The sequence below is a fragment of the Alexandromys fortis genome, unplaced genomic scaffold (genome assembly GCF_014885135.2).
Source record: "Alexandromys fortis isolate MF-2015 unplaced genomic scaffold, M_Fortis_MF-2015_v1.1 scaffold_125, whole genome shotgun sequence".
NCBI lineage: Eukaryota > Metazoa > Chordata > Mammalia > Rodentia > Cricetidae > Alexandromys > Alexandromys fortis.
In genome coordinates, this window is record NW_026068026.1 from 105679 (window position 1) to 117856 (window position 12178).

General features: G+C 53.9%; 1 protein-coding gene across 1 annotated transcript in view; it reads right to left on the reverse strand.

The window, feature by feature from the left end:
* Nucleotides 1-834: 834 nt before the first annotated feature.
* Myo1a (myosin IA) overlaps nucleotides 835-12178 on the reverse strand; it is a 19488-nt gene continuing 8144 nt past the window's right edge. The window contains exons 10-25 of the mRNA XM_050163897.1: nucleotides 11161-11349; nucleotides 10933-11037; nucleotides 8975-9037; nucleotides 8638-8838; nucleotides 8288-8514; nucleotides 7765-7965; nucleotides 7561-7654; nucleotides 7156-7305; nucleotides 7003-7071; nucleotides 6662-6736; nucleotides 4400-4534; nucleotides 2389-2495; nucleotides 2043-2175; nucleotides 1774-1926; nucleotides 1486-1613; nucleotides 835-1170 (exon numbers count right to left, since the gene is read on the reverse strand). Of these exons, the coding sequence (XP_050019854.1) occupies nucleotides 1044-1170; nucleotides 1486-1613; nucleotides 1774-1926; nucleotides 2043-2175; nucleotides 2389-2495; nucleotides 4400-4534; nucleotides 6662-6736; nucleotides 7003-7071; nucleotides 7156-7305; nucleotides 7561-7654; nucleotides 7765-7965; nucleotides 8288-8514; nucleotides 8638-8838; nucleotides 8975-9037; nucleotides 10933-11037; nucleotides 11161-11349 (2157 nt within the window). The 3' untranslated portion in view covers nucleotides 835-1043. The remainder of the gene's footprint in view (nucleotides 1171-1485; nucleotides 1614-1773; nucleotides 1927-2042; nucleotides 2176-2388; nucleotides 2496-4399; nucleotides 4535-6661; nucleotides 6737-7002; nucleotides 7072-7155; nucleotides 7306-7560; nucleotides 7655-7764; nucleotides 7966-8287; nucleotides 8515-8637; nucleotides 8839-8974; nucleotides 9038-10932; nucleotides 11038-11160; nucleotides 11350-12178) is intronic.

The window sequence follows — 12178 nt, forward strand, 5'->3', positions numbered from 1 at the left end:
GGGAACAATGGCAGCCCTTCCTAATCTCTCCCTGGGTACAGATCCAAATTTCACAGCTATGTGCAGCATGTTCCCCAAAGACAGAACAGGGTGGAGAGACAAGACCGTCTCTGAGGAAAGAAGGAAGAACAGTGGGAAATTTCTAAAAGATATTACAGAGTAACACCGTCAAAGCCCACACAAACCGAGACAGCGAGATGGCATGACACGGTCCGAGCCTGGGAAAATGATCACGGTGAAGAAAAGAGGGAAAGGGTTAGTTCTAGGGATGAGCAGGTCTGATCAGTGAGTCTGCCCTGCCGAGGGCTGCCAGCTGTGGGAGAGTGCCTGGCAGCAGCTTGGCATCTCAGAGGCGTGGAGAGGAAGAGGGCTCCTAGGAGGCAGGTGTGATACAGCCCATCTCTGGGGTAGAGGGTGCCGGAGATCCTGGGAGCAGGGTCCCACCATACCCAGTTTGCCTCAACTCGCACGAACCCGGCAGCCTTAGGCTGCTTTTCCCATCTGCAAGGAGCCTCATCTCCAAGGCAGGCGTCTTCATCTCCCCCAGGGACACACTTAATGAATCAGCGCATTGGCCACCTGCGACCTGAGCCCTACCGGGGACTCTTCCCCAGGCTCTCTAAACTCCACCAGAGCTCAGCCGGTCAAGGAGGCTGGAGACAATTCCCCTTCTTTTCTTCATTGTCTGTACTATCTGGTTCCCATGAGCCTAAGGGACACATGGCATGGGGGAATGGAGGTGGAGGGTCCAAGTATGACTGGGTAAAAAAAATCAAAGGGTCAAGCAAATGATGCCAAGGAGGTGAGTAAACATGGACCCGCCAACACCGCCAAGACCTTTCTGAAGCGCGTGATTTATTAGTGGGCGTACGGACTGACGCTGGGAGGATGCTATGTTTGGGAAAGGATTCTGGAAAGGTCTAGGAACAGAAAGGTCGTTTTCAAGGGTTCTTCAACTCTAAGCCCCTTCTCACGATCAGAAGAGCTAGGCCAAAGTTTTGGTCCAGAGGAAAAAGCTGTGTCTCCAGGAGGCTCCAACGTAATCACCTCACAGTCACCTCCATGGCATGACTTCCCTTCTTCTTGAAAGTCAGCTTGCTGTTCCCAGCCCCCTCAGGACCCTGGATAACCTTGACAGCCACACTGCTGTCCTTGAACCTCACTGAGAACCTGGAGGGAGAAGAGACAGAGAAAATGAAGCTGGGGCCTCTGCCTCTCAGCCCGACTCTTCTAGATGGCCTCCTCTCCCTGGAGCAAACACACAGCTCACCCCCACCCACCCGATGACTCAAGACCTGAGAGAAACTTGGTGCAGAGAGTCCAGGGCTGAGGGGAGGGAGGTGTGGATAACACTAAGAAAAACCTCCGAGCCTTGCCCTGAAACAGTCTGTTTTGGTTTCTGATTACACAAATTTCCCGGTCACAATGACCAGTAGTCCGGTCATCTGTCCCAAGCTGTCCCTCATCCCCAGCTCATGGCCTTACTTCTCAGTCACGGTGACAGAGAGTTGCCTCTGCGTGGCATCCAGCACAGCTTGGTACATTTTTGCCAGCAGTTCAACCACATGGTCACTGACCAAGAGGATGTCCCCCTTGGAGTCTGCCGATGACATCTGAGCAAGAGAGAAAAAAGTAGTAGAGATTAATGTCTTTCCTCAGGAGCAGCCTGAGGGGCATCAAAGACCCATAGTGAGAGGTTCAGTTCTAGTATATCCAGTTCCCCTCGGCCCCAGGAGGCCCACTCTGGAGACACTGCCAACGTAGCTCAGATACCTCACTCAGGTGCAAACTGAAGAGCCCATCCCGGAAGCTGGTGACTGACACCCCAGTCACATTCTCCAGCCCAATGACAATTTGGGCCTGGGACTTCTTGGCATCTGTGAGAATCACATGCCCCTTGGTGAGGAGGAGAATCCGGGCAGATGTCTAGAGAGGATGTAGGAAATAGTGAGGACGGGCATTGTCACCCGCCCCACCCACTGGGCAAAGCATGCGCAGCCGGCCCCAGGCCATTTCCCACCGTAGGTGCAGTGGCCCTTTACCTTGCCATTGCCACGGTTGACCTTCTTCACAGTGTCCGCCATCAGAACAGGCCCTTCCTCCTTACCCTTCAGTTTCTGCAGCTTGGGGTTCCCCTGCAGCCCAACGTAATCACCACGGTATGGAATCGGGACACTGAGTACATAAGAGAGGCATGCAGTGAGACCAAGTCCCAGGTCACCTCCCTGAGTGCCATGCCCCCTCTTCTACCATATCTTGTTTCAGTGATCCATTGATATGTCCGGGACCAACACCTGCTGGGTCAGAGCCTTTAAGGAGGGCCTGGCTAGGTGTCTCCAGTCCTCCCGGGAAACTCAAGCTTGAGAGGCCGCATCTGTAGGCTCTCACCTCTGAGGGTAGGAAGCCTTCTTGCTCTTGAACAGTTCGCTGGCACAGAGCTTTTCCCTCAGCATCTGCACCTGCTTCGGTGACAGCTGATCTCGGAACTTCTTGCACTGTGAGGAGGAGAAAGCTCAGATCATGGAAGTGGAAGGCGGGGTAAAGGAGGGAAGTGAGCAAAGGGGGCAAGAGAACCCATGGGGAGCAGAGGGCTAGAAGGGACATGACAGAGACCATGGGGAGAAGAGGGCTGTTGGGGAGATGACAGAGACCAAGAGGAGAAGAGGGCTGGGAGGGGACATGACAGAGACCACGGGGAGAAGAGGGCTGTTGGGGAGATGACAGAGACCAAGAGGAGAAGAGGGCTGGGAGGGGACATGACAGAGACCACGGGGAGAAGAGGGCTGTTGGGGAGATGACAGAGACCAAGAGGAGAAGAGGGCTGGGAGGGGACATGACAGAGACCACAGGGAGAAGAGGGCTGGGAGGGGACATGACAGAGACCACGGGGAGAAGAGGGCTGAAGGGGACATGACAGAGACCACGGGGAGAAGAGGGCTGTTGGGGAGATGACAGAGACCACAGGGAGAAGAGGGCTGAAGGGGACATGATAGAGACCAGACACAGGAAAAGAACCTGGAGGACTAGTGAGGACGCAGGAAATTGAGGGGTGTTTATAAGAAAATGGACACTAGCAAATGCAAGACCCATGAAAGCACAGCCAGCACTCAGGACCAGGCTGAGCCCACACAGGCGTCCTAAGGACCAGGCTGAGCCCACACGGGTGTCCTAAGGACCAGGCTGCGCCTCCACAGGCGTCCTAAGGACCAGGCTGCGCCTCCACAGGCGTCCTAAGGACCAGGCTGAGCCCACACGGGCGTCCTAAGGACCAGGCTGCGCCTCCACAGGCGTCCTAAGGACCAGGCTGCGCCCACACGGGTGTCCTAAGGACCAGGCTGCGCCTCCACAGGCGTCCTAAGGACCAGGCTGAGCCCACACGGGTGTCCTAAGGACCAGGCTGCGCCTCCACAGGCGTCCTAAGGACCAGGCTGAGCCCACACGGGCGTCCTAAGGACCAGGCTGCGCCTCCACAGGCGTCCTAAGGACCAGGCTGCGCCCACACGGGTGTCCTAAGGACCAGGCTGCGCCTCCACAGGCGTCCTAAGGACCAGGCTGAGCCCACACGGGTGTCCTAAGGACCAGGCTGCGCCTCCACGGGTGTCCTAAGGACCAGGCTGAGCACACGGGGGCACCCTAAGGACCAGGCTGAGCCCACGGGGGCATCTTAAGGACCAGGCTGAGCCCACAGGAGCATCCTAAGGACCGGGCTGAGCCCACAGGAGCATCCTAAGGACCAGGCTGAGCCCATGTGGGCACCCTAAGGACCAGGCTGAGCCCACGGGGGCATCTTAAGGACCAGGCTGAGCCCACAGGAGCATCCTAAGGACCGGGCTGAGCCCGCACGGGCGCCCTAAGGACCGGGCTGATCCCACGTGGGCGCCCTAAGGACCGGGCTGAGCCCACGTGGGCGCCCTAAGGACCGGGCTGAGCCCGCACGGGCGCCCTAAGGACCGGGCTGAGCCCGCACGGGCGCCCTAAGGACCGGGCTGAGCCCGCACGGGTGCCCTAAGGACCGGGCTGAGCCCGCACGGGCGTCCTATGGTATGTTCTGGATAAAAGAACAGATCATACTATGATGTGAAGGAAGTGGGACACACAAAGGACAGATATTGTGTGGTTGCCACTAAGAGGAGTTTCCTCCAAAAGCAAAAGCCAGTGAAACAGAAAGTAAAGTATTGGTTACAGGGAAGGAGGTCAGGGCTAAAGGGCAAAGAACAAAAGTATAAAGATAGGTGGCAATGGCCCTGCAACAGCCTGAACATACTTGTTGCCGAAACTCTGACGCTTAGAAACGGGAACATAACAGACACAACTTTGCATATTTTACCACAGTGAGAGTAAAGGGGCGAGGAGGAAAATAAGGGGTGGGTCACAATAGAGAAGGGACGCCTGACCTCACCTTCCACTGGTGGAAGATGCGCTTCAGCTCCTGATTGGCCCTGTTGAAGTACCTATAAGGGGCAGGGGGCCATGTGTCGTCCAAGACTTTGGTGGATGGCAAATTCTTCTTCAGAGCCAAGAGAAATTTCAGTGCCTGCGTTGAAAGCAGAGTCTTAGGAATGAAGTTAGGAGAAGAGCCACTTTCAGGCAGGTGGATTCACACCCAGGTCCTGCCATTCAAGAGGAAAGCTATGCCCTTGTGAGGAGCAGGAGCAAAGCTGGGGAGGTGGACAGAATTGCCTCTCTGTCAGTGGGTGCGCACTGTGCTCTGGGGCTGGGGTTAAGAACAGAAATGGGAAGCAGCAGGACCTGACACCTGGGTCAGGGAGGTGGGGCGATCCAGCATCAAAGCTGGCCTCTGTATACTGTTCCCTGGCTTTGTCATCTCTCAGGTCACAATGACCTACAGCTGGGGCCATTGTCTGTGCTGGTTATTGGATAGACTCCAAATCTACCCTCCTTTCTAATCAATGGTGCCTGACACCTCAGCCTGACGTTCACAGTCCCTGTCACAGAACCCCCTGGCCTCCCAGTATTCCAACCAGAAAGGCTCCTTGCCACAGCCCTTCCACCTTTGTGCTCTTGAGGCTGATGGCACTCGGCCTACTTCTCGCTGATCTGACAGCTGGACTCTGCCCACCGGGATTCCGTGCAGTGTGTGAGTTGCAGCTTGAAGCCCTCCCAGATGCTCCAGGGTCTCCACACCACCCTCCTAGCCAGGGCAGAGGCGCCCAGTGCTTGCCTTTTCTAGATCTCCAGAGCCTAACCTGCCTAGAGCCATGGGCTGCCAAAACTTCTGTTAGGTGGACAATCTTAGGCAGTAGCTGGAAGCTCAGCAATCAAATGCTTCAGCTACATGGCCTGGAGCTGGGGGCAAATTACTCAGTCTTCCTAAGCCGTAGCTTGCTTTTTTTTTTGTTTTGTTTTGTTTTTTTTTTGTTTTGTTTTGTTTTGTTTTGTTTTGAGATAGGATCTCACTGTATCACTATGTAGCTCTGCCTGGCCTGGCACTTGTTATGTAGACCTAGCAGATCGCCAACTCACAGAGATTTGCCTGCTTCCACCTCCCAAGTGCTGGAATTAAAGATGTATACCACCACATCTGGCCTGAGTTTTAGTTTTTTAACCTGTGAGGTTGGGGAAAGCAGAGGGCCTACATGACAGGGCTGTTAGAATAATTGGAAAGAGTATACGTAGCATATAGTCAGGTAATGGCGCTAGATTAAAGACCGCGGCAAAGTGCCAGGAGCGTTGGGAGAATCAGTGACCCAGGACTCTTGGGTGTGATTTATTGAACCACACAGTCCTGGCTTGATGTTCAGCAGCTGCCTGACAAGGTACAGGTAAAAGGCTGAAAGAAGGGACTGTTGGGGGTAAGTGCAAAGTCAGGTCGCAGCCCTCAGGTGTCCAGCGAGACAGCACGTACTGTGGGAGGGACAGGACATGGCAGAGCCAGCCCAACAGGCCAGGCTAGCACGGGGCTAGGGAGAAGGAGGGGGAAAGAAAGCCAGAGGATGCCAGGACGACCTCAGCTCAGAACTCCCACCCCTCCCAGTCAAGAAGTCCAGGCTTTAGCAGGACAGAGAGCATACTTGGTGAGGGTCCTAAACACTAGCAAATAGCAGTCGCCTCAGGTCAGTCCCACCTTCCTGCAACCCTTAGGCTGAGGCCCCTATGCTCCCATCTTGTCTGGCTTTTTCCCAAGGCTTCACTGGGATACTGTTTTCTCTGTGGCTTTCCAATATCCTCTGGGAAATGTCCCCTCTACCTAACAGTCCTGTTGGAAACCATCCCTAGCTGGAGGCCTCCTTCCGTCAGACCCAGAGATGGCCCTCCTCATTTGCCTGGGGGTTCAGAGGGGATGTGATTCCTTCCACCTCAAAATGGATCTTAGCAGTCAGGCTAGTTAATCCTGTGTCCTCATCATCCACTTCCATAAGAAAGCTACCACCCCCCATCTCCCTACCCCCCACCCCCCAGTCGGCCTCTCCCCAGGTCTATGTGTCCTCTGCTCAGATGAGAGTACCAGGACCCCACACTGGCACAGGATGCAAACAGCATCTACCTGAGCCAAGGGATACCTGCTGCGGCTCCGGTTAGGGACACCCAGTCCCAGTGTGTGACTGCTCCTAGGGAAGGCTTGGAATCAAGCCCCTCCCCATCCTCTCCCAAGACTGTCCCAACTCCTCTGCCCGCCTCGCACCTTCGCCCCAGCACTTACCATGCTCTTATAGATAAAGTTGGACAAGGTGCGGGCAGCGCCTGACCGGAAGTATTTTCGATAATTCTTGCGGGCCTAGAAGGGAAGTGCGAGGAAGATGTCAGCATGAGGCAGAGTCTAGGAGAGGTTCTGCTATTTGCTTTCAACCAAAGTGCAGTCAGAAATATCTAAATAAACAACGCCAGGCTGAGACTGAAACAGGAAAAATGATTCGAAGGTGGAAACACACCCAGGCCAGTCTCCCGGACACACACCCACAGCCTGCTGGGCCAGAGCAGGAGGGCGGTCTCAGTGTCACAGCCTGGTGCATAACCCAACAGGCCCCCTCTGCCCTTGGTTACCTTCCACCCTCTCACGAAAGCCTGGATCAACAGTGTTGAGGCCTTTATCTTCCCGTAATGCTTCCTTTGCTGTGGAAACAAACATGAGCACTGTTAGAAGAGGCCACACCCTAAACCACAGGTCCCCGCGACACATGGGAAGGGACGTGGCACCTTGTTGCCCCGGAACCAAGCGGAGATGAGGATCTGACTTTTGCGCATCTGCTGGTAGTGCGTCCGGCAGCGCCAGCCCCGGTATACCTTCTGGATGAGCGTGGCCAGCTGCTGGATCTTCAGACGCCTTTGTTCCTCCAAGTAGAAAAGCTGGGGTGGGGGCAAAGAAGGGTTTGCTCTCCCTTGCACGACAGGGAACTGAAGCTCCCCAGCCTGCCTCCTACAACCAGGCCAGGCCCCGGGATGAACTCCTAGCTCAGGGCAGGAGAGGTCAACCCTCAATTCCCAGGGTGGCACCCTCCTTCTGCACCATCTGGTCCTGCACTGGTCGCTGCCTTCCCCGCTAGCCTCTTTCTAGCTCCATTCTACCCCCACCAAGTGCAGCCCCCCAGCTTCCTGGCTCACAGTCTTGGGACTTCTGATAAAGATCTTTGTCTTCCCATAGGCCAGCTCCTCTGAGGACACAGCCACAGACTCCAGGACCTTCTCCACACCTTCCCTACAGGGGCAGATGGGGGAGAGCTGCAGGTGAGGTATGCCAGGCAGAATCCCCTTCCACATCTCCCCAGCCCTCTGAGGCCCAGCCCCTCCATCCCCACTGGGTCTTACCGGTCTCCCCCGTTCCAGTGAGGCCAGGTGCTCCTGCTCAGCAGTCGGTACCTTTCGAAGAAAGGCCTGTAGAGTTGGCGGTGGGCATAGCCAGCCCTACGCACCCGAACATTCTCCAGCAGCCCCAGGTATCGAGCCTGGACCACAACCAGCTCTGGGGAAAACCTGCCGTACTGTTGCAGGTCGTTGGGCTTTATGCACCTGGAAGGAAGTCGGGAAGAAGCAGGCTCAGGAGCAAACTCCACGCAGGTGGCACTGCCCTGGTGTTCCTGTGCCTACTCCCCAAACCCTGAGATGGGAGTTTCAGTAGAAGTGTAAGGGAGACGCTCTTGGCCTCCCCAGTTTCACTCTCCCCTGATACCACTCTGTCGGCCATAGAGTGCCCAGCTAGCTCCTCATCTGGTCCTGTGTTCCATGGGGAAAGAGCCTGTTCCAGAGACTGACTCCCCGATACAGGCATGTCCTACCAGGCACAGATCCGACACCACCTTGAGGATGCTCCCCTGTGCGCCCAGCTATTCACCTGATATAGTTGGGGTTCTTAGAGTACAGGTTCTTCATGAGTACGGCCACCGAATTCTTAAACTGTGACCCAGCAGTCGGGGGACGTTTGAGAGACGCTTCCTTGGGATTACCCTCTGGGAACAAGGACCGAAGGAGAGGATGCCGGGCCTTCCACATGGTCTGGGATAGGTCTCGGAAGAGCAGGTCGTTATTCTTGTCGATGAAGCCATTCACGTTGTAAGTCACCTACAGAGGAGCAGATGTAGGTTCAGACCCCATGCCTCCTTCCAGCACCTGGACCTCCCTGTCTCAGTTTCCACTTCCACACCCGCTTCTGCCCTTGGCTCCCACGCAGCCTCACTACAGTACCTTGCCCGCATAGTGGGAGATGCGAAAGCAGCTGAGCCCCATGGAATGGTCGTACTGGCGCTGGGCATTCTGGGTGACTTTGCTCTCATAGTGACTGTGCTTCGAGAAGAGCTGGTTCAGCTTTGCCAGGAAAGTGGAGTCGCTGACCACCCCAGGCCTCAGGCACTCCTCATCCAGCATGGCCAGGATGCCTCGCTGACTCTGGGTCATGGCAACAAGATCCAGGTGAGCTTAACCCGCTCCTCCCAACCCTCTCATCCTGGCCAGGCTCGGGGAAGGGAGGATGCTCAGGAAGTCTGGAAAGGGGGGTCCCAAAGCTGAGAGGACAGCTGCTCACATGCTCAATGAGGTTACAGATGATGCCGTTGTCAAAGTAGTCCACCTTGGTCCACGGTATGCCCTGGCAAAGGGAGACATCAGTCACAGAAGCAAGTCCCAGAGAACCTCTAAAGTCCTCGCCAGACCCAGGCTCCCTTTGACCCACTGTAAAAAGGACTTCAGAAAGGCCTGTCATTCAGGGACAACCTCGGTTGGGTTCAGTTTACAACCCACCCCTCCCAGGTTGGTGGTGAATTCGTGTGTGTGTCTTGGGGAGTGGGCAGACACACAGGAGAAACCAGAGCACCTGTAGGAGAAGGTGAGACAAAGCCAAATACCCGGAGATGGTGTGGGCTGGGAGGGAGCATGACTGTCAGGTGTAGGGTGGGACAGAGCTCCCCCCAGTGTGGGGTAGAGAAGGGGCCATGTACATGAGGAAAAGAGGCTACCGCGCTCTGACATGATCAACGTGTCTCCACAGAGTGAACCAGGACTGTTATCCAGCAACAAAGCCAATCTGATGCATCTTTAAAGATCCACACCTGTGATTTTAGTTCCACAGCTCTCACCACACACTTGCTAAAACACAGACTGCTCCTTCTGCTACACTGTTTCCAACTTGGCGTGTTTGGGATGCGCCCAGGAACTGACATTTCCAACCTGTCCCCAGTGGTGGTGGTGCTTCCGGTCCAGGACAACACTTCAGGGCTGAGATGTCTCAGCGGATAAGTGTGCCTGCTGCCAAGCCTGCCGACCTGAGTTCAATGCCCAGGTCCCACATGCTTGGTGGAGTGCATCAACTTCTCCAGGATGTCCTCTGACCTCCACTAGAACCTTATAATTTTTTAAAGTGAGGATCGCTCTCGGCTTTGCGCTCTCAGCGAACATCAGGATGACAGGAGGTTATGTCATAATCCCCCCCAAGGACCAGACAACCCAAAAGTAGGCTATGGCGCACAAGCCTTCCAGACAACCCAAAAGTAGGCTATGGCGCACAAGCCTTCCCTTCTTTCCTCACAGTTTCTTAGAGAAAAGAGACTGAACCTAATGAGGTTGACTTCCTACTGCTTCCCAAAGTACCTTTCCCAATGGGCTAAATGCAATATGGCATCCTGCAATACCACACAGCCAAGCAAAGATGTACAGAACAGAGCATATTTGCTAGCTTTTGTGTATGTTTTATATATTTTTAAAAAGTCCATTTACATATTTGCATGTAAGTAGGAAAAAGACCTTCTGGTCTTTGTGGGGAAGAAAATTGAGAGTTTAGGGGCAGAGGCTGAAAGGAGATTTTTATTCATCTACCTTTTAAAGTTTTTGAATTTTGAAATATAGAAATGTATCATCTTTAAGCACTGAAGTTGTTAAAACAAAAAAAAATGTGTGAAACAATACATTTTGTCACCATGTTGCCAGCAGCCCTGTTGCAGAGACCAGCTCTCCAGCTCTCGCAGGGAACGGGAACGCCTCTGGAAGGGTTTAACATCTCTGGGCTGCTCACCCTTGGAAGTGGATTGGCTTGCTCAGAGAGATTTTTTAACACCTAGTCATGGTTGCAGGGGTTATGCGAGTCAGAGGAGGGGTGTGGAAATCTGGCTCCGCAGGGCACTTCTGGTGAATAAGTCCAGAATCATGCATCTCTAACAGCGGACAGCAACATCACCCAGCGCCCCAGGGAAGGCAAAGGTTCTGACATGTTTGAGAGGGAGCAGGAAGGGATATGAAGGGTGCCAGGCCCTCCAACCAGGACTCTCCACACAAACACCCTTTCTGAACTGGCCTGGAGCAGAAAGCTGGGGACAGGAAGAAGGGAAGCGGACTGTTGGGGCAAGTTAGAAACGCTGAACGCTCAGCTGTGAGAGGGAAACATTGTGTCCTTTGTGTTTCCATCTGGGGACAATTAGAAGGAAATTGTGACGAGAAGAAAGGCTCGCATCTGGAAGTCCCTCAGCAGAGCAAGCAGGAGGCTGGGCTCACCTCTCTCTTGTACTCCTCTTGTTCCTCCTTCAAGGTCAGCTCTATGAACACCTGCTGCAGCTTCTCGTTGCAGTAGTTGATCACGAACTGCTCAAAACTGTTATCCTGTGAGGGAAAGGAGGACGGCTCACCTCAGACCCTTCCTCCCTCACAGCCCCTCCCGCCCACCCTGAGCGGGTCCCCCTAAGCGGGGAAGCAGGCCGCTGAGGTCAGATGGTGCTCTCTCACCTCCAGAATCTCAAATCCGTAGATATCCAGAACCCCCATAACCTTCCTCTTCTCCTCAGTGCCCACCTGGAGGAGAGGGAGGACAAATAAGAGGAAGCCCCCTGAGCACAGCAGGTGGACAGGATCAGAGCAGGGGCAAAGAGAGCTGCAGCTTGACCGGGCTGGAGAGGGAGGACGGAAGGGAAGGTGCTAAACGGTTCCCATGACATTAGATGCTCTTAGGATAGTGGGCCTCTCAGCCTTCCTAAAACAAAGGCCCTGTAATACAGTTCCTTGTGTCGTGGTGACCCCCAACATTATTTTCATTGCTATTTCATAACTGTAATTTTACTACTGTTATGAATCATAATGTAAACACCTGGTTTTCTTTTTTTAAAGATTTATTTCTTTATTTATTATGAATACAATACACTGCCTGCATGTGTATGTGCACCCCTGAAGAGGGCACCAGATCTCATTACAGATGGTTGTGAGCTACCATGTGGTTGCTGGGAATTGAACTCAGGACCTCTGGAAAAAGAGTCAGTGCTCTTAACCACTGAGCCATCTCTCCAGCTCCCACACCTGTGTTTTCTAATGGTCTTAGGCAACCCCTGTGAAAAGGTCATTCAACCCCCGAAGGGGGATACGTCCCACAGGTTGAGAAACACTGCACTGTAGAGGTGGTAAAGAAATGCAGGGTGTATACACAGTATGGCTTTTTTTTTTAAATATTTATTTATTTATTATGTATACAATATTCTGTATTCCTGCTGGCCAGAAGAGGGCACCAGACCCCCATTACAGATGGTTGTGAGCCACCATGTGGTTGCTGGGATTTGAACTCAGGACCTTTGGTAGAGCAGGCAATGCTCTTAACCTCTGAGCCATCTCTCCAGCCCCCACAGTATGGCTTTTATTCAGCCATGAATTGGATTACATTATCTGTATTGATGTGACTGGAATTTCCGAATCACACAGCAACCATGTATATTCTGATCTGCAGAAAACCCTTGGGAAGCGGGCAGACATTCATAGT